The sequence below is a fragment of the Capra hircus genome, chromosome 2 (assembly GCF_001704415.2).
Source record: "Capra hircus breed San Clemente chromosome 2, ASM170441v1, whole genome shotgun sequence".
NCBI classification, from domain to species: Eukaryota; Metazoa; Chordata; class Mammalia; order Artiodactyla; family Bovidae; genus Capra; species Capra hircus.
The window spans coordinates 64,424,290-64,446,893 of NC_030809.1; the positions used below are offsets into that span (position 1 = coordinate 64,424,290).

At 37.4% G+C, this 22,604-nt stretch overlaps 1 protein-coding gene across 3 annotated transcripts in view; it reads right to left on the minus strand.

The window, feature by feature from the left end:
• PTPN4 (protein tyrosine phosphatase, non-receptor type 4) overlaps positions 1-22,604 on the minus strand; it is a 198,154-nt gene that overhangs the window by 23,593 nt on the left and 151,957 nt on the right. For all 3 annotated transcript variants that reach the window (XM_018061760.1, XM_018061766.1, XM_018061755.1), the window contains exons 16-23: positions 18,557-18,716; positions 15,409-15,492; positions 15,263-15,319; positions 8,920-9,076; positions 4,714-4,880; positions 3,764-3,854; positions 3,619-3,680; positions 1,341-1,487 (exon numbers count right to left, since the gene is read on the minus strand). In XM_018061760.1, coding sequence (XP_017917249.1) covers positions 1,341-1,487; positions 3,619-3,680; positions 3,764-3,854; positions 4,714-4,880; positions 8,920-9,076; positions 15,263-15,319; positions 15,409-15,492; positions 18,557-18,716 — 925 coding nt within the window. The remainder of the gene's footprint in view (positions 1-1,340; positions 1,488-3,618; positions 3,681-3,763; positions 3,855-4,713; positions 4,881-8,919; positions 9,077-15,262; positions 15,320-15,408; positions 15,493-18,556; positions 18,717-22,604) is intronic.

The window sequence follows — 22,604 nt, forward strand, 5'->3', positions numbered from 1 at the left end:
ATATATTTTGAAACTTCAAATGTCTTGTTTACAAGAAGCTTCCAACCTGAAGTAATTATTACTATGAGGGTGGCAAAATGGTATACTAATCGTTATATTTCTTAGATTTAATAGTAAGAAAGACTCTTCAACTAAAATGGGAAATGCAATCCATTTACTTTCATAAATTAGGATAAAAAAATAAGATTTAATGACATACAATTCTGTTACACTCTATTCAGCCATTTAAAACACGCTACTCTATCATTTTTAGAATATCCACAGAGCTGTGTAACCCTCACCACAATCACTTTTAGAACACATTCATCACTCCCAGAGGAAGGCCCACATCCATTTTAGTAACAACCACGCAACTCCTCTAATCCACCTGTCTCCTTCCATCCCAGACCTGGGCAGCCAGTGCTCTACTTTTCATCCCCTGTGGCCTACTTTGGACATCACATATAATTGAACCATAAAATATGTTGTGTTTGGTGACTGGCTTTGTTTACTTAGAATAATGTTTTCTAGGTTTATCCATGTTGCAACATGTATCATTTTTTCATACCTTCTTATTGCTAAATAATATTCAACCGTATGACTATACCATATTTTATCAAGTTTTACATTTCGCTTCTTTCTACCTATGGGCTACTAAGAATAATGCTGCTGTGAACATCTGTGCACCAGTTTTTGTGTGGTTATGTATTTAATTCTCTTGGGTATTTCTATGAGTGAAATTGCTGAGCTGCAGTCACACTGTGTTTAGCCTCTTGATGAAATGAAGGGTGTCTTCAAGGGTAAATAGTTACACCATTTACCAAATCCATCAGTAAGACAGCAAGTTCCACTGTCTCCACATCATTACCAACACTGATTATTTTCTGTCATATTTACTTTAGCTATCCAACTAGCTATGAAGTAGTATCTCATTGTAGCTTTCACTTGCATTTCCTTGGCGACTAATGATGCTGTGTATCTTTTCATGATCTTACTGGTCATTTGAATGTCTTCTTTGGAGAATCATCTATTTAGATCCTTTGGCCATTTTTAAATGGGATATTGTTATTTCATGGCTAAGTTATATGAATTCTTCACACATTATAAATACAAATCACTTATTCAAATATATATTAGTCCATTTAAATAATAATAATAATGGCAAACATCACATTTCTTTTAACATAGTATGTGTTAGTTGCAGTTTTAAGCATTTAACCATGATGATTTTAATCATGACACCATAAGAAAGGAAGTTTAAAGATTACAAAAGAGATTAAATCAATATGAATATTTTAACTATACATGTAACATAATTTGAAAAATGTCTGAGCAATGTGTAAGATTCAAGTATGACTTACTCTGCCACGTTCAACCTGTGTGGTCAACATCACAACCATGGAGGAGCCTTGTTCCCAAGTCATCTGCCAAAAATCTGTACAAGTGTGTGGTAATGGCCCTTGACAAGCAATGTACTGATTTATAATTCTAGAAGAAGGAATTTCCATCTAAAAAGAAAAAGACACAAAACCAAAATTGCTCTGCATTATTACTTTTTCTTAGGATCAAATATAGAAAAATCATCTACTAAATGATAACTAAATGCAATTAATCTCAATAAATTGCAGAGTCAGTAAAACAAATATCAACTATTTTATGTGAAGAAGTTTCTTGGCAATGTGCAGTAGCTATATATACTTTTCTTTCAATTAGTGGAAACAAAAATTTAAATATTTTCCAAAGTACTCTTATGAAATTAAAAGCATCTATATAGAGAATCCTGTTTCACAGGCAGGGACTTGGTATAGAAATAAAAAATATTTCTCTCTATATAGGAAACAAACTACTATATATAAAAATAAACAACAAGGTTCTACTATAAAGCACAGGGAATATATTCGGTATCTTTTAAGTTAAAATGGAAAAGAAAAAAACTGTCTCTAAACAGTTTATTAATAAATTTTGTGAGGAGCAAAAATTCTGCCATTTGCTTTAGTTTAGATTTTTCATATTACATATGTGTTTATATATTATGTAATATGCATATAATTATATATAATATACATATAACATGAAAAGATTGCAAGTACTTTAAATTCATTATTTTCAGAAGTTAAGACTGTAACTATTTGGGGAAGATAAACTATCATCCTATTACATTTTAAACACTGAATTCAAAAGGTGTGTGTGTTTATTTCTGGGCTTCCCTGGTGGCTCAGCTGGTAAAGAATCTGCCTCCAATGTGGGAAACCTGGGTTTGATCTCTGGGTTGGGAACATCCCTGGAAAAGGGAATGGCTATCCACTCCAGTCTTCTGGCCTGGAAAGTTTCATGGACTGTATATAATCCATGGGATCGCAAAGAGTCAGACATGACTGAGCAACTTTGACTTTTACCTCACTCACCATACTATTGTAACACTTCGAACAATAATAACAACAAGCACTTAAATTATTCACATAAAGGAAAGTACAAATCAAACTGTAAGAAATTACCATTTTTTACCTATTAGATTGAAATATCAGAAAATTTGATAATACCATATACACATATGTAGCTTTTATCAGAAACCACGGGTTCATATACACATTGGAATTCAAAATTTAGGGGATTTTTGAAAGGTTCTTCAGTGCACACACCATGTAATGTAATAAGTAATGTTCCTTGCAGGCTATAGGTCATTACTCTGTAATCAGTCATTATCAAAAAGTCTACAAATAATAAATGCTAGAGAGGGTGTTGAGAAAAGGGAACCCTCTTGCACGGTTAGTGGGAATGTAAATTGATACAGCCACAATGGAAGATGGCATGGAGATTCCTTAAAATTCTAGGAATAAAACCACCATGTGACCCAGCAATCCCACTGCTAGGCATACACCCTGAGGAAACCAAAACTGAAAAAAGACACATGTACCCCAATATTCACTGCAGCACTATTTACAATATCTAGAACATGGAGGCAACCTAGATGTCCATCGACAGATGAACGGACCATATACAAATGGTACGTATATACAATGGAATATTACTCAGCCATAAAAAGGAACATATTCAAGTCAGTTCTAATGAGGTAGATGAACCTACAGTCTATTATACAGCATGAAATTAAGTCAGAGACAGAAAGATAAACATCATATACTAACACATATATATGAAATCTAGAAAGATGGTACCGATGAATTTATTTCTGAAGAAACAGATATAGAGAACAGATTTATGGACACAGGGAGTGGGGTAGAAGGTGAGATGTATGGAGAGAGAAACATGGAAACTTACATTGCCATATGTAAAATAGATAGCCAATGGGAACTTGCTGTATGACTCATGGAACTCAAACAGGGGCTCTGTATCAACCTAGAGGGGTGGGATGGGGAGAGAGATGGGAGGGAGGTTCGAGAGGGAGGGGACATATGTATAATACTTACAGCTGATTCATGTTGAGGTTTGACAGAAAACAACAAAATTCTGTAAAGCAATTATCCTTCAATTAAGAAATAAATGAACTTTTAAAAAAAGTTCTCATCAGAGCTACAAAGTAAAGTTGATCCTCATTAATCATGGATTCTAGAATAAACCTCAAAGTTTAGATCAGCCCCTCTTATTCCAAATGACTAAGGTATAATTAAAAAAAAAACTTACATTTATATAATTTGCATTGATATAGTCTTCATTACCCTTTAAAATGACCCGTGTAGCATCATCTGAAAAAATTTAAAAGAAAGAATATTTTAATAAAGTTATATTAAGAAGTTAACAGATAGTTACAAAGAGAATAGATACTTACAAGGCGAAATATCTCTGTATCTATTTTTGGAAATATTCTGAGGTAATTTGGCACAACACATTGTCATTCCAGGCTTTTTCCGATATAGTTGCTAAAAAAAGAAAGTATAAGACAAGTTCAGAAAGCCATTTAGAGTTTTTACTTTTTTAGACTTGATTCTACGCTATCAAGAAATGGGTTTTTACCTTGGAATACCTTCTCTATACAATGATGTATCTTAGGTTAGTAAAATATTGAACCAGGTTTGCAAAGCTGAATTCTGCAAAATTTCTAATATGATTTATAAACATTTTGAAAAATGGTAAAACATGCAAAAAACAATTTTGCTTACAGAAAGAGTACCTGAAGTTTTAAATAGCAAATCTATAGGAAATATTTATTTCATTTATTTTATATTTGAAGGTACTCCTTTATTTCTTTTTTAACATATATCCACTCTTTGTTAGACTTTTCTTCCCATTTAGGCAGCGTTCATTTAGAGGTGTTTAAAAGGAAAACTGATGTGCCCTAAATATTTTATAATCATTATCTATAACATATACTCCAGAGCAACAGATATTAATGATGGCTAACTACACTGAAAAAAATTAGAGAAGGATTAAATATGACAAGGTACAAAAACTATTCTTTAATTCAGGATTTTTAAGTCTATAATAGTCTATCTTCATCTGCAACCTTTCATAAAAACAGCTACTTAGTTATAGAAAAAAATGTTTGATGACATAGACCTATTAAATCTATCTCCCTCTTTTAAACTGATACCTATTAGTGAAACCACAGCTAGAATTTGGGGAGTAATTTTTAAAGCTTTACATTTTACAGCTCTTTTTGCCAATATTTCTCAGTAATATTTTATTAATACATTATAACATATTAGATTAGGCAGTTAAGAAGTCATGAAATTAACAAGAAAATATGGGCAAACACCTTTTCTATATCATGTTACTTACATCAAACTGTGTCAGTACTGTTCCAGTGATAAGGCCCTCAGCCAGCTGGATCATCGACTCTCGCAGGGAGTGGTCATCCTGATGGATGCTGTCGAGAGGGGCTTTCTCAGGAATGTACTGGAAGTCTGGCTCATTTTCTAGCTTTTCTTCCACTACATCATACACAGCTACAAAAACAAAACCAATATGGAAACCTTAATGAACTGGCAAAAGGAATTTACCAGATATTATTTAATTTTGTGTCAGAAAAAAATATTCACTTATTTGTCACTCATCAGATCTGAGTCTAGGGTCACTGCATATGGGCCAAGAGTGTTGTGGAGTTGAAGAAGTACCTCTGGGGATAAGAAGGGTTCTTGGCCATTATTGCTGAAAATGTCTACAACTTGCAGAGACAGTAAGAAAAAGAGGAATGTCAAGAAGATCTGCTCTGAACATATCTGTCCTTAATCTGTGGAATCTTGGGCAACAGCACCAATAGAGGCCTATCCACCACACATGTAGACAGGAAGAGTTACACATGAACTGAAGAGAACGCTAAACTAAATATGTTCTATTGTTGTTTCTCGACATATTTATCAAACAACTTAGAGGACTAGATTCTTTTTTTTTAATATATTTCTTTATTTGGCTGCACAAATTTTAGTTGAGGCACTTGGGATCTAGTTCCCGGACCAGGAATGGAAACCAGGCCCTCTTCTACCTTGGGAGTGTGGAGTTCTAACCACTGGACCACTGGGAAGTCCCAGGAAACCAAATTTCAAAGGAGAATTCTAGGCCAGAATTCATAGTCATGGGAGTGAGGGGAGCCAAACTCTAAGCTGTAATCCTAAGCCCAATCTCAGCCTGCCCTCCTCTTCTTTCCACCCTCAGCTCCACTCTGTAACTCGGGGGCCTATAAACATACCATGGACAACATCTCAGTCCACACAGAAGCTCAGTCTACACCCCTGTGGAAACTGCTTCTTATGATACCTTATTGGCCTATATCCTGTCATCAACCCTTGGGAGAACAGACCTGGGAAAACTGGCCACAAAAATCCAGGAAGCAGGCTCAGAGCTATTTGGTCAGAGAACTGAAGAGTTGAAAAAAGTGGTCTAGAAAGGAAGGAGAGGTCATAGGTGCTGGCTTGCACGCACCCTTGGTCCTGCAGAATCCTGACCCCCATGGGGACGGCAGAGCTCAAGAAGAGCAGAACCTTCTAAAGGACAGAGTCAAGCTCCTGCTTTTAAGAGGCTTTGTTCCTGCTCAGATATAAATGCATTATTGAGAAGAACAGATTTCTGAAATGAAGAACGCAAAGACAAAAAGATATAAATGCATTTTGTCTAAGAAGAAATAAGATTTAAAGGAGAGAAGACCAGGAAAAACAAGCTCTTATTCTCTGATATTGTAACCTAATTAACTGATGACAGCTGTGCTGGGTCTTCGCTGATGCATGTGGGCTCTCTCTGGTTGTGGTGCAGAGGGTTCTCACTGCAGCGGCTTCTCCTGTTGCAGAGCACGAGTTCTAAGCTCTCAGGCTCTAGAGCGCAGGCTCCGCGGCTGTGGCACATGGGCTTAGTTGCTCTGCAGCATGTGGAATCTTTCGGACCACGGATTCAACCCATGGCCCCCGCACTGGCAGGCAGATTCTTAACCACTAGACCACCAAGGAAGTCCTTTTCTGATATTTTTGACAAACGTAATTTAAAATTTTGATTACACATATATATATTTTTTTTAATGGACATGACACCTGCACTGAAAGTGAATCCTGGTCCAGATTTTATTGATAAAACAGTATTAGAAACATATTTGCCAAAAGAAGTAGGTACCAGGTGGGTTCCTCTCCTAGTTTAAAGTATAAATGGGGTAAATCGGAATTGCAAAATGACCACGCCTTTTCCATTATATAGACTTTTGTTCATATTCTCTCTCTGTACTAGTCATGAATTTGCAAGCAGGTAATGAATGTCTTGGTGAATAAACGTCTTCAACTATAAAACGATGCTAATTCACTTGTCTCACTGGATGGCTGTAAACATTACATGAGAAGGTATGAAAGAGCCAGGTCTATGGAAAGCATTTTAAAATTATTAGCTAATATGATTATTAAGTTCTCCAGGATCTGTTATCAAGAGAAAACTGAAAAAACATCAAATTCAGACAACTCTTAGTATGAAAATTAAGTTGTTTTATGTGACAGAAAACGCCTGAAAATGAACCACCTAAATATCAGATCTAAATAAATGAGTTCCTTTAAAAGTCAAAAATGGAATGGTCTGTTGAAGTCTTCTAAATTTTCCTAGAAAGCTAATTTTTTTTTAAACTAATTGAAGGTTTATGGCAATTCTGTGTTGAGCAAGCCTATTGGTATCATTTTTCAAGCAGCATTTGTTACTTTGTATCTCTCATATTTTTGTATTTCTCCCAATAAATTTCAAACTTTTTGTTTTTATTATATTTGTTATAGTGCTCTATGATCTGGAGAAGGCAATGGCACCCCACTCCAGTACTCCTGCCTGGGAAATCCCATGGGCGGAGGAGCCTGGTAGTCTGCAGTCCATGGGGTCGCGAAGAGTCGGGCACGACTGAGCGACTTCACTTTCACTTTTCACTTTCATGCATTGGAGAAGGAAATGGCAACCCACTCCCAGTGTTCTTGCCTGGAGAATCCCAGGGACAGGGGAGCCTGGTGGGCTACTGTCTATGGGGTCGCACAGAGTCGGACACAACTGAAGTGACTTAGCAGCAGCAGCAGCTCTATGATCAAAGATCTTTGATTTAGTATTTCAAAAGATTATGACTCCCTGAAGGTTCAGATGATGACAGCAATTTTTAGCAATATTTTTAAATTAAGGTATGTACCTTACATACTTAACAGACTACAGTATAAACAAAACTTTTATATGTATTGAGAAATAAAAAAAATGTGACTTGCTTTACTGTAATATTTTATTTATTTACTGTGATATTTATTGTGATGGTCTGGAACTGAAACTGCAATATCTCCAAGGTCTGCCTATAGAGAAGATAAAATGAAAATGTCCGTACCCAAGAGGCAAAATAGGTGTGTAGGGGAGTAGATATTTCTAATTACATTTTGCTCCTTATGGTATGTAGTCAGCAACTAACAATGTGACATTAACCAATAATTACTCTTCTGACTAAAACTATGATTAACAATAAACTGTTTGGAACAAAACTAGAAGAATATGTCCAACACTAGACAGTACAGGCACTTAAGAATTTTTTCTCAGAGGAGAATGATTAATGTTGAGGAAACTTGAAACTATGCCATTATGAACACAGGTTGAAGGACCTGGGATTGTATAACTGGAAAAAAAAAAAAAGGACAGTTTCTAGTAAAACTCACTGCAAAACACTGATGAGGGGTTGAACTTATTCTGTATTACATTTATTCTGCATAGCACAGAGAGACAGAACTAGAAATGCTGGGATTGAAGGAAGATGGACTTTTAGGTCAATTAATAGTTTCACACTGTCCACAGGGGGAATGAACTGCTTCAGGAGTCACTGAGCACTCCACGTAGCAGGATATTCTTGAGGTTGTCATGGAAACTAAACTCTAGCTTGTTGGTTTTCTACAGGTGGAACAGCAAGTATATCCGAGTATCTAGGACTCCTTGAGCACCTTGGGGGTGAGAGAGGCAACTGCAGTCATGGTGGTCTGGAGAGAACTTCCTGAGGCTGTCATCTCAGCAGAGACCTGAACGATGTGAAGGTATACACTGTACAAACATCAAGAGGAGTGCTTTAAGCAGAAGGACCATCAAGAAGGCCAGCACAGACAACAAGAGAGTGAGGAAGGCAGACGGGCAGGCAAGGTGGCTGAGAATTTGCATTTGACTCTACATGTGAACACTTCTCTGGTGGCTCAGTGGTAAAAAAAAATCCACCTACCAATTTAGGAAACATGGGTTTGATCCCTGGGCTGGGAAGATCCCCTGGAGAAGGAAATGGCAAACCACTCCAATATTCTTGCCTAGAAAATCCCATGAACGAAGGAGCCTGGTGGGCTACAGTCCATGGGGTTGCAAAAGAATTGGACATGACTTAGCGACTAAACAACCACCACTATGAATGGAAGCCACAGGTCAGTCTGATGTGACCAAGTTCTAAGAAGTCCACTCTAGCTGCTGTGTCTAGTAATAAACATGAGGGAATTATTAAAAACATGCAGTAAATCACGGAATACTCACCATTAGGTCGAACTAGAAGGACTAACTCCCCAGAATGTCTCTCGCAGCTCGCTTTGATCAGCAGGACCACCTGGTCGTGGGTGTGCTCTGCAATGTCCCGACCGTTGATCAGTACCACTTGGTCCCCTTCATTCAATCGAGGGACACACAGGTCAGCCTATCAAGGGATGCAAAGAAGGTTTCAAATTCACATGTAGCTTTCTGGAAGCAGTTCATTCCCCCTGTGGACACTGTGAAACTATTAATTTACTTTTATAGACTGCAGAGCAGAAATAAAATTACATACAGAAATCATCTATCCATTCACTCATCTATTAAAAAAACAGAAATAGAAAACTCACTTTCAGACCTCCCTGGTGGTCCAGTGGTGAAGAATTCATCTGCCAATGCAGGGGACACAGGTTCAGTCCCTGGTCCAGGAAGATGGGGCAGCTAAGCCTGTGCACCACAACTACTGAGGCTGTGCTCCAGAGCCTGTGCTCCGCAACCAGAGAAGCCACCAAAATGAGAAGCCCATGTACAACTAGAGTAGCCCCTGCTTGCAGCAACTAGAGAAAGCCTGCATGCAGCAATGAAAACTCAGCGCAAACAAAAAGAATTAAAAACAAAACTCACTTTCCTATAAAGACATTCTTTTTTTCCTTCTTCATTAATAATTTTTCCCCTGATGCCCTAGTACAATTCCAAACATACAAGTAAGACTAATGGCTCTCAAGTGCATAGATCAAGGTAGCTCTCACTTTGCACTGTCCAGATACATACTAATTTCAGTTGCACAGCTGAGTTAAATAACACCAGTATACTAACATCATGCGAATTTCAGTTACTGCATAAATTACAAGTAACTGCATAAAGTTCGAAATTCGCTGTCAGCCTGACAGTCCAAAAATCACTATATAAATCATAAATATGCAGCATGATCAATGACCAATCACATCCCTTCTTTCCAAGTGTACTGGTGGCTTGTTGTTATGCATCAGTTACTGTTCATGTGGAGATAGCAAAGCAGGTACTTGTGTGGTCTCCTTGTCTTCCAAAGATAAACCCACTTTGGGTAAGGAGCAACTGGCCAAAAAGTTACAAGAGCAGCAAAGAAACAAAAAGGGGCAGTGCTGAAGGTAAAATTCAAAGTGAATATAAATTGAGTTATAGAAGAAGTAATTGACTATGTAACTATCAACATTTCCATTGTTTGAGACCCTAGATATGCAGGGAAAGGAATTTAGAGAAGATGAACTTATTAGCACAAATGATGAAAGTGGCTGTGACAAGAAGGATGAAGGTGTCCAAGGAAGTGATGCTGGCAAGAAACTTCTTGGGACTTCCCTGGCGGTCCAGTGGTTAAGACTCCACACATCCAATGCAGGGGATATAGGTTCTATCCCTGGTCAGGGAAATACCACCCCGCATGCCACAGTGTGGCAAAAAAAAATTAAAAATTGAGAGGAAATAAAAATGGACACATCTTTAAAAAACAAAAACTCAATACAGGAACTCCTGGAAGGTATTTCATATCACTGAAAGTGCAAAGGACAAGTGGAAGTGGGGTTCAGACTTAGGAAGAATTATCACTATTTATTGAGATAAATAAGGAAAAATGCACAGCCTGTAATATAAGTTATATGACAAGAAAAAGAAAAGCACTGTTCACAAATTAGCTTTGGTAAGTTTTCACAAAGAAATAAAAGACTTTGATTCTCAATGTTTCTGACGTTCTGAATTACAGGATAATTAATCAGTATTATTTTATTATTTCATTTCCCAATACATTTAAAAGAGAAAGCATCAGAAATTTTAATGTTTTGACAAAAAATTTAAAAGTCATGGAAAAAAACACAATTTTCCCCATTGACTCGGTATGGATTCAGGCCACATGGTTATCTTTATAGCTCTGCACTACTATGTGAAAACAAACAAGTAAATAAGGTAAAAGAAATCAACAGAAATATGGACAGCCTGTTCCAGGAATACAGTAATGAGAACACAACAGAATTAAGTCTGCAGGATGATGGGGCTGGGCCTTACAGAAAGGGCTGTGGCAAAGGCTTGAAAGATGGAAGCAGGACTAAACTCACTCTACAACACAAAGTCAACACAATCCAACAAGGTACTGTCATTAGTAGAAAGAGCACTGATCCAGAAGTCAGGTTCTTCCACTGCTGCTTATGAAATGTGTGATTTTAGACACCTGAAATTCTGAAAATGGAACAGGTATCTATTTTAATTATGCATAGTTGTAAAATTTTAAAAATGAGATATTTCAATGTAAAGAATTAAAACCTGGGAAAATTCAAAATCAAGGTTCAGGCCATTCCCTTGAGGTGCTCTTTCTCTACTTTTCTGCATGTTATAGCACACTACTAGTTACCTGTTATAACTGAAGGGAACCCTCTTACACTTAATCTTCTTCTGCTCTTTGTCAGATAATTTTTTACTTGCATTTCATTCTGATTTGGAGTCTACATCAGATGAATTTTGCTGGGACAACAGCTATTGGCTTGAATATGATCAGACAGGAAGAAACATACGACTTTGGAAATCGCTGTTGTTCAGTCACAAAGTCATGTTTGACTCTGCAAACCCACGGACTGCAGCACGCCAGGCTTGGAAATAACTTGAAAATTACTCTGTCCATTTCAAAAGGTGTCCAATAGAGAAAATGACATTAAAATATTTTAAACACTGCCCTTTTCTACCAATCACCTAAAATCAGGCTTCTAAACACTGTAATGGTCTCTAAGTTAATAATATTTCATTTATTTTTTATTTATTTAATTGATTCTAAAGTCAGCCACTATTTACATTGTTCTGGTAGAAAGGAAAAATTACCAATATAGTAATCTGTATAGCCTACAAAGAATATATAGAATCATAAAGTTCTGTTTGGAAATTAACCTGTCTATAGAGTGCTCCCTGAATATCCTTGACTGAATTGCAAACTATCCACTTTCACTGCTCAGAAAAAATCAATATTCATTTTATGACTTTACCTGGCATACAAATAAAAAAAGATTTCTTTCCTAATTTTAAGGGCAAAACATGCTCACCATCACGATTCAGGCAATTAAAAAAAGGAAGCAAGAGATAAATATCAGTAATTCCACCACCATGGTGAAATACTGCTAACAATTTCAGCATGTTTCCAGATTTTTAAAATATAACTCACAATTTAAAAAACTGAATTAAACACATATGAAATTATAATATGTATTTTCATTGAGTATAGCTGATTTCCAATATTGTGTTAGTCTCAGATGTACAGGAAAGTGATTCAGTTATACATATTAATATAGGTATGTCTTTCAGTTCTTTTCCATTACAGGTTATTACAAGTCATTGAATATAGTTCCCTGTGCAATAAGGTAAATCCTTGCTACTTATCTATTTTATACACAGTGGCGGGTATCTGTTAATCCTGTACTCTTTTAACTTATCCCTGTTAGCCTCTTCCCTCTTTGGTAACCATAAGTTTGCTTTTTATGTCTCTGAGTCTATCTTTGTTTTATAAATACACTTATTTATATTATCTTTAGGTTCTAAATATAAATGATACCATATAATATTTGTTTTCTGTCTGACTGACTTCACTCAGTTTGATAATCTCTAGGTACATTCACATTGCTGCAAATAGCATTATTTCCCTTTTTTATAGCTGAGTAGTATTCCACTGTAAAATGTTTTTCAAAATACTATCTTACAAAAACCTTTCCATACTTACATAAAACTACATCATCTATTATTTCAATAGCTGCAAACCAAAGCATAATTTATTTAGTCAGCTCTAATGATGTACATTTTGATTTTCCCTCCAATTTTAATTTTCACAAACAATACTACAATGAACATTGTTGTATATCCTATGTTCTGTTTCATAAGAGGTAATTCCTAAAAGTAGAATTATCAGGTCAAAAGACATATATTTGACTTTTAGTTAAAACTTTTGTATTGGGGAAAGCTATACATTGCACAGTTTAAAAAGCTGACTTGGTCTGTAAGATTATGACAACAAGAAACCATTTCCTATATTCTTCCCTATGCTCCCCTCACCAACACGCACCCCCACCGCCACCCAGTTTGAGGCAACTTATTTCAACATTTTAGCTACAGCTTTTGTATTTACCTTAGTATCACTATGTAACTTTCTAATTTCATTGTTTAGTTTTTATTTTAGACATTATCTTTCTACTTGATAAATGAGAATACAGCCCCCTCTCACCTCCTCATCTTGCACTACCCCCGTCCCCCAACACATATTTTCCAATACATACTGAACAAATAATTTTGGACTACTTCCCTTATCTTTCACATGTGTAGTACGTTTATTTTATACATCACATCCCTGTCTTGTCACTTCTGATCACAAGGGATTTGTTTAAAAGAGGACATTTGATCCGAGATGAATCTATGAGGTTTTACTTTCTCTGAGTCTGTAATTTAGAGTGAGGACTCTAATGATTCTGGGGTGCCGAGCTGGTTACATAAAACACAAACCCAGAAGCTGCTGGTAGGCACATCCCTTCAAAAGAACTGTGGGACATAATGGTGACAGCTACACAATTTCTATTTAGTTGAAATTTTGGAGTCACCATCATATCTAAACAAAGAGTGTGTCTGTGGTGCTAATGTTACAGGAACTTGGCTTGAAGCTGCTACTAAGTACACTTTTCATTTAGAATGTATTTTATTGTAGCTTGAGAGATTAAGCTGATTCTAGTACAAACCAGTTTACACTGAGAAAGAAAAATTCACAAAAAAAGAAATGGACATGAAAAGTAGTTCTGATGATTTGTAAAATTCTTTCTAGAAGTCTGACTACATTCCTGTCCTGGGGTTTTGTGATACACCTCTACAGCTGTACGAAAAATTTTGTATTTATAATTAAGCCAGGGGTATGCAGTGACAGACTTTATTTTCTTGGGCTCCAAAATTACTGCAGCCATAAAATTAAAAGACATCTGCTCCTTGGAAGGAAAGCTATGACAAACCCTAGATTCAAAAGCGGAGACATCAATTTGCTGATAAAGGTCCACACAGTCAAAGCTATGGTTTTTTTCAGTAGTCATGTATGGATATGAGAGTTGAATCATAAAGAAGGCTGCTACAGAATTTCTTTCAGTAGGGATTTTGGAGTCACCAAAGAATTGATACTTTCAAATTATGGTGCTGGAGATGACTTTTGAGAGTCCCTTGAACTGTAAGGTGATCAAACCAGTCAATCCTAAAGGAAATCAACAATGAATACTCATTGAACGGACTGATGCTGAAGCTCCAATACTTTGGCCACCTGATGCAAAGAGGCGACTCACTGGAAAGGGCTCTGATGCTGGGAACAATTTAAGAGGAGAAGGGGGCGACAGAGGATGAGATGGTTAGACAGTATCATCGACTCAATGGACATGAATTTGAGCACACTCTAGGACACAGTGAAGGACAGGGAGTGCTGGAGTCCATAGGCTCACAGTGTGCTGTAGGCCACGGGGTCACAAAGACTCAGACACAACTTAACAACTGAAAACAACAAAAATTTCACAAGTACCCTGTTATTTGCAATCAACAAGTTCTTAAAAACCAGAACCAAAAGTATGTGTCATGATATCCTTGATCAATCTTGACTGTGATCTTCAAATCAACTTTGAGGTTGCTGCAAAGCACCAAAATCCCATAACTGGTCTCTTTCTCTCAGGCTGCAGGTTCCTACCTTTCCCAGGACAGAGACAGTTAAATGATAATGGGTACTGACTCAAAGTTCTTAAAGAAAAATGCAGTTAAACAAAATAAACAACAGAAACGGGAATCTGAAAGCAGTATTTACTATATAATGAGCAATAAAAATGATGTACCCACAATTTATTAAGAATTGTCCTTATGATTCATAAGCAGAAAGTTTATGAGTACTGAAGCTGAAGAATAGGGCAAGGGGGTGGGAGTGTTTTCATCATCATGGGTACATACAGTATTTTCTTTACTTTTGCTTAGCATGTTCACAATAAAGAGTTTCAAATAGATATTTTAAACAGAAAGTAGACAAATAGAATGTAAGTAAACAATTCTAAATGAAAAAAGAAGTCAAAGAAAAAGGAAACAAACTATACCTCTGTCTACATTTTGCTATTTAGAGGGGTTATTTTGATAGAGTCTAGAGTATTTGTAAAAACAAGTATTTGAAAAACTGTTCTAGAAGATAGGGAAGAAATAAAAATTAACTTCCCAGCAATTTAGGAGATTCAGCAAACAACATGTGATACTTGACAAATTAAATGATTCATTTTATTGTTTTATTTATACTAAGAAAATAAGTATGTATTCTTGAAGCTAGGATCACTGAGAAGGCTGTTGAACTCACAGGGGTTCCTGGCGCAACTCGGGACACGATCACAGGCATCTTCTGGTCACATCCTCCCTTCACATGAGCAAATCAAGCATTAGTCAGCATTACAGATACAGAAACACCTTATTTAAAAGATGAGTGCAATACAAATTCTAAGTTACCTTTACATTGAATCCAAACCTCCCATTTTCATCAGGTTTCATTCTGATTAGAACGAGATTATCATGTGGAATACCACCATTAGGCTTAAAAAGACAAAAATAGATGACTCATCATTCTCATTTATAGGCTACTTACTTTCAGATATACAGGAAGCATGCTTTGTGTATGTTGATATTACCTAAAGTGTATAAAGAATCATAATTCAAATTTCTCTCTTGCCTTACTGCTGTATACTAGACTATAAGTGCCAGAGTAACAGGGCCTTTATTAATTACCTAATTAATTAACCACAGTGTCCCTAGAACCTGGCTCAAAGCTTTGCACAGAGCAAGTATCTGTAAGTTTTACATGAATTCATTATTCCCTCTGCTTTTTAAAAACAGCTTCATTGAGACACAATTCACATACTACACTTCACCCATTCAGAGAGTACAATTCAGTAATTTCTACTACAGTGACAGAATTGTACCAACACCACTACTATTTAACTTTAGAACCTTTTCCTCATCCCCCAGAGAAACCCTGTGTCCATCATCAGTCACTCCCTCTCTGCTTGCCCCCATCCCCCAAGTCTTATTCAACTCATCTATTTTCTCTCCCTCTATATATACATACTTGACTATTCTGAACGTTTCATGTATGTAGAATTACACAATATATGGTCATTTGTAAGAAGCTTCTTTCACTTAATGTTGTATACCTATTCTGTAAGGTAAGTATCTGACTAATTCTTTCTTATCCTTCCAAGACACAGGTCTGAGACGATCATTTCTGGGAAATCTTCCCTTAAATCCACAGCTGAATTAGTTGTATTTATATATTGTGAATTCCCTAAAATCACTTCTAATTACAGAACTCATCGTCCTCAAAGCACTGGTAGCTTCTGACACAGGTGATTACTCTCTCCGTGACCTTCTTCTCATCAGCTAGCTGGCTAGTTCTCTTTCCTACCATTTTGGCTGCATCTTTTCAGTTTCCTTTGCTTTGATCTCCCTCATCTTTATAGCTTGGAGGACTAAAATTTCAGAATCTCTTATTAAGGTAATATGCACACTCTACACTTCCTGCCTCATGCTTTTAAATATTTTGTCTACATGCCATCAACTCTCAACATTATAACTTCAGCTTCAATCCCTCCCTTCAACTCCAGAATCATGTCTCTAAATGGATTCCTAGCAGACATATCACTGTGCCCCTATCGAGCTTCCGATATCCCCCCCACACCTGTTCTACCTGGAACCTTTCACATCCCAGCAAATGGCAACTTCATCCTCCTAGTTGTTTAGGCCCCAAATCTTCTTATTATCCTTGATTCTCTCTCCCTAGTACGCTACAACCAGTCCATCAGCAGACTGTGTCAGCTCTACTCTAAAACTCCCCCAGAACTCAGCCATGGTCTTATTTCTTCCACAGCCATGCTGGTCCAATCACCACTGCTTCATGGGATGACACCTCATAGCCAGTTTCTCTACTGCCACCCTGCTTTTGATTTTTTCTCAACATAAAAGCCAGAGTGAAACCATTCAAACCTAAGTGACAGCACACTGTTTCTCTCCTCAGTTATGTCCATTTGCTTGCAATCTCACTTACAGACTGGACAAAACCTTTACAAGACCAGGCATTTAGGATCTGGCCCTTTCCTGTTCCTTCTGGTTTGCTCATTCTGCTCTGGCCACACTGACCCCCTTGGTGTCCTCTGACAGGATCAGTCACACCCTGTCTTTGCACTGTTGTTCTCTGGGCTTATCTGCTCTCCTGTCAAGTATCCATGTGGTTTATCACCAAACTCATCCCTGGCTCAAACTACATTAAGACTGTAGTACTCCACTCTGGAAATTTCCTAGCCCTTTTCTGCCTTGTCTCTGTAGCATTTATCTAATAGGCTATAAATTTATTTACTTTGTTTACAGCTTGTCTCATCCTTATCCTTAGAATATAAGTTCCTTGCAGGCAGAGTTTTTTAAATTTTATTCTACTATATTCCCAGAGCCCATAACAATGCATGGCACAGAGCAGGTATTCAATAAGTAATTTTTGCTTGAGTGATAAAACAAACTAGACTGTAGGTTATTTAATAGGAGGAATGATGTCTGATTTGTATTTGTATGCCCCAAGTGGAGTCACTCAGTCGTGTCCGACTCTCTGCGAACCCATGGACTATAGCCCACCAGGCTCCTCCATCCATGGAGTTTACTAGGCAAGAGTACTGGAGTGGGTTGCCATTTCCTTCTCCAGGGAACCTTCCCGACCACTACCTACCTTAGTAGGTAAAGAAAGACCTCAGTTAACTATGAACCAATGAATGATACATAGGAATCACCACACAGGTAGCACTAAAGCTGTCATTCATTTTGAGTAAGGATTTTGATCTCTATGATGTGTCTGTGGTGGTACAGTGAGTGTGTGAGAACTTTAAATGGCTGCCTCTGGCTTTTCACTTTTAGAAAGTGCAAGAGGACTATGGGTGAAGAACAAGAGGGTAAGTGAGCAATGGCCAGCAGGGCGTTTGGCATCACCCACACTTGCTGTGGGGCCTCCTCTCCTTGTATCTCACTTTATTCCTTGATATCCCTTTAAGTTTCCTGAAATACACCCGTATTTCTGTCTGTCCTATACTTCTTCATAAACACAATGTATCCTTAAAATTTATTAACAATCTGACCTTTGATTCATCTACTTGAAAAAGCAATGAAAATTCACAAATCAGGAGATTCTAAAAATTTACCATTTTTGTTTGGTACAAAGTACTAAAATATCTCATGGATATATTTTTAAGAACACAGCAATTATATATTCCAAAGACCTGCATTCAATTTCAAAAGGTTGATTAAAATGATAAAGTTGCTGCACTTAATTATATAATAAAATTAATGGTATTTAATAGGCTATTAGCATTTGTTCTGGAAATGTGTTTCGCAAGACTGAAACCAACAAATCTGTCAAAAATTAACTTCTAGAGCAATGAATGTTTTATAAACGATGATAAAAGAAAATTCCACAATTGGGTTATAGGGTGGCACAATTTATGAGTAAACATATGATGAAAAAGATAAAGTACTGTAATATAATTTACAGATAAAACAGGCTAGGGTACGAAAGAAATTTCATTTACAATTAAATGTGAGAATATTTGAAGAAGCTACTTACAGTAGATTTTTCAGGAGATGATGGAACATCGAATGTTTCATTAACATGGTTTTCCAGATCTTGTTGAGAATGTGAGTAATGAATCTGGCTCCAGCTGTTCTTCTTTGATTGTTTGGGTGGTAAAGCTGGAGGCTGCCCATCTCCAGGAGTCTCTTGTGATCTAGTTAGGAAAAGAAGGGGAAAAAATTAAGTATTTTGGAAGCTGTCTTATATAATTATTTTAAAAGCTAGGGTCAAGCAACTCACATATTTACTATGTCTAGTAGGAGACAAGCTTTAAATACCATATTTATTTGCAAGTGCACTGTTTAATGAAAACTTTCTTAACTTTGAAATTTAAAGTAATATATCTAATTTCTTAATTTATCAAATCTGTAAACAATTCTACAGACTGTTTATGTAATAAATAATAAAATATACTTTAAGGATACCCCTATGAAGAGATTTATCGATTTACCATAACAATGTATATATATTTCCAAAAACCCCTTTCTAAGGTCTTCATTGGAGTTCTATGGGCAGGCAGAGAGATGAGAACTGAGAGCCACGCTGTGCACAGATACCAAGCTAAAACACATATACTCGGTGCCACCTTAGAAATCAAGGGATTGTCCATTTTATTTGGAAATAAAATGCAATTTATGGAAGTGATGAACACAATGGGTAAGAGTGCTGAGTTCACTGAGGAGACAAAACTGGAGAAGACAGTGTGGGAAAACCTGATTTTAGGTGAGGACGCAAAAACCCAATTAACATTAGAAAGCAGACACCTGAGGCAGAAGCAGCAGGAGCAGATGAGCTGAGTCTGACAGGGGAAACCTCAAGGTTAAAAATGTACCTTTTAGGAAGGAGCACAGTGTATGCAGTAAAAGGTGAGTTTTTCACAAAGGCCAGAAGGGGGAACCAGTGGTTCAACTTGGACCCCAGAAAGCCTGTGTCCATAGAAGTCCTGGACTTGAAGGGACCCGGAAGGGGAAAACTGACCATCAGTGGGGTTTTTATTTATCTCAGAGGTAGCAGAAGATCCTTTGGGAAAATAAAAGAATTTTTATCCCACTGCCTAAGGACAGGTGAGAGAGTTGACAGCTGCTGTCTCAACCTCATGGCTGCTGCTGTGGTAATTAGGACAGATGCTAAAGGCACATCTACAGGCCTGCAAGAAGCAGAACTGTACCCTTCAGTCCTCCCTGGCTCACATTAGGACTGGCTATATGATGTGCTCTGGCCAATGAAATATGAGTAGTCTCTTCTGAAGGGAATATTTGTGTTTGTGTTTCTCTCTTCCCTCAGGCAGGAAACCAGCCATGTCCCAACAGGGGCTGCTATCAGTCTGAGCCTTAAATGACCATGACAGAGCAGAGCCACAGGTGATCTGTGAGTATACGGAATGTAAGGAAGAAAGAACCCTTGTTGTATGTTACTGTAAGTGGGGAGAATCTGCTACCATGGCATAATTTGGCCTAAGATAACTGACACAGAGGTTACTGCCAGAGTGGCTCTTGGAGACATGCTGCTCTTGGTAGAGAAGCTATGAACTTACTGAGAGACTTGCTGCTAGACACCTGGTAGATATGGTAGTGATACTAAAATCTGCTTAGTGCCAAGGTAGTCAGCCAGGATTAACACTGAATGATCTAACTTCTCCTAAGAGAAAATATAGCTCTTCTAATCTAGTATAAATTATACTCGCTAAATACACAATAACAACCACTCAGCAGTCTACATGGAAGACTTCAGGGCTCAAAATGCTCTAAATTCTGGTAAGTCTATAAAGACCGCATCAGACAGCATATCTCCCCATTTCAGCAAAAGCTTCTCTGAGGTCTATCTTGATGGCTAGAGACTCCAGGTCCCAGATATACTAGTTTTTATTCTGCTAATTTCAACTGCCAAGAACTCAAGCCTCTAAGATCCAATACATTCAAGGGCTGGTGGTCCAAGAAAACGTCCTCACAGATTACAGTAGAGATGTGTGCTTCCACCATGGCCTGCTGTAGGGGATTAGGACAGGTAACTGTAGGCAACCCTTGGCAGAGCCTCAGATATGAAATTTCTAAAAGGCAGTTGATTAAAATACTCCAACACCTCACGAAAACCAGAAGTCATTGGACTTCACATGGACTAATCAATAGGTCTCATCTCTTCTTTAAGACTAAGTATAACCATGAGGGGAAGGTGAAGAGAAGCTTTTTTTTAGTTTTGCGTATGGCTGTCACACCTGGGAAGCATTTCATATTAAAACTAAAGGTCTTGGCAAGACTATAGGGTTAAGATCAGGTGGGAATGGAGTCAGAGCAACTATCTTTATCCTTGGTTCAGCTGTCTAAACATAGTGCCAAGACAAACAACAGGGACAAATGTAAGCCTGATAGGCAGCACGGTGTCCAAGTGAGCCATGCCTGGTGGGCAGGGGCATCATGGTGGCAGCACTCAGTTACAAGAGGGGACAGCGCTGACACACTGACAACATGGGACATTCTGCTCATTGCTGAATCCGCACTTCCGGGGTTAGAGACTAGGGGTATACAGTCCAAAAAACTATAGATGTGATTTTTATTATGTGCTTTTGATTAGCACCTAGAGAAGGAAATGGCAACCCACTCCAGTCTTCTTGCCTGGAGAATTCCATGAACAGAGGAGCCGGGCAGGCTACAGTCCATTGGGTTGCGAACAGTCATACACGACTAAACAACTAACACTCATTTTGATTAGAAATCATTGTCCAAGAACAGTGGCTGCAAATTCATGGCTTCTGGGCCAACTTTAGCTACAGACATTTGGCCTGTTCACTGTAAAACTGTGAGTTGACTACATTTAAAAAATTATATATCTGGATTTCCAGAATTAAAAACTTGGAAGCTCTGGAAAAAATGGACTAGCATTACAAGTTGTTAACAACTGAACAAAGCCAAGTGATAGCTGCTGCTTTTGGGTGACCATGGGCATTCCAGTCCACGTGAATCCCACCCACACTCTGGTAGGTGTCTGACTATACCTTCTCCTTTACTTATTCAGAGTCTGCAGGAAGACACAGGAAGGAAGAGAGTTTAAGTATACTGGCCTGAGTCGGGATTTGAGTCGAACTCTAAAGAAAAGGTAAGGAGAATACAGTGCAGGCTGGAAGGACTAGGCAAGATCTCAGAGAGGAAAAGACAATACAATTTTGGATTTCAGGATAGGACTATCTGTCTTCTTTCATTGTTTTGTTACTTTTTTGTTAAAGTAACTTCACAGAGAGTGAGACAGGCTCTCCACAAGTCTGATTATTGCAGAGGGTTATTATAGTTGGTCTGGGGAACTTTCACTAATTAGGTGCTCTCCCAGTAATCCTGGCAGCAATTACCCTTTCTGTTTTTTCAACTTCAATAACCAAACATTCACTCTCTCTTCTTTCTTTCTTTCTACCTACCTATCTTTCTACAGTGTATAAAAGTAATCAAGAATATAAATACAGACTCCTAAAATTCTTATTCTGGGCAAAAGCTATCAATTACATTTTAAAAACATACCCATATTAACTCATCTTATTTTAAGAAATAACTCCCGTGTTCATATTTAATGTAGAAGTATTACATGCAGTCAATCTATTACTTAAACAATTATCTAGGAAGATGACATTTTTTAATGCAACAAATTTTATTTAGCGTAGTCAGTCCCAACATTCAGCACAAACAAAGTTTACAGAGGATAGAAAGTGCATTAATAAAAGCCAGTCTTTACCAAAAGAAAACAGAAAACATATTATTGATTCAAAATATTTTACACTTGAATGATAAACTGCAATAACATTATTATTATTATTATAGTTTATTATTCAAGTGTAAAATATTTTGAATCAATAATATGTTTTCTGTTTTCTTTTGGTAAAGACTGGCTTTTATTAATGCACTTTCTATCCTCTGTAAACTGTTTTTGGGGGGGCACCTACTGAATTAAGGTGACTTCCCTGGTGGCTCAGACGGTAAAGCGTCTGCCTGCAATGTGGGAGACATGGGTTCGATTCCTGGGTCGGGAAGGTCCCCTGGAGAAGGAAATGGCAATCCACTCC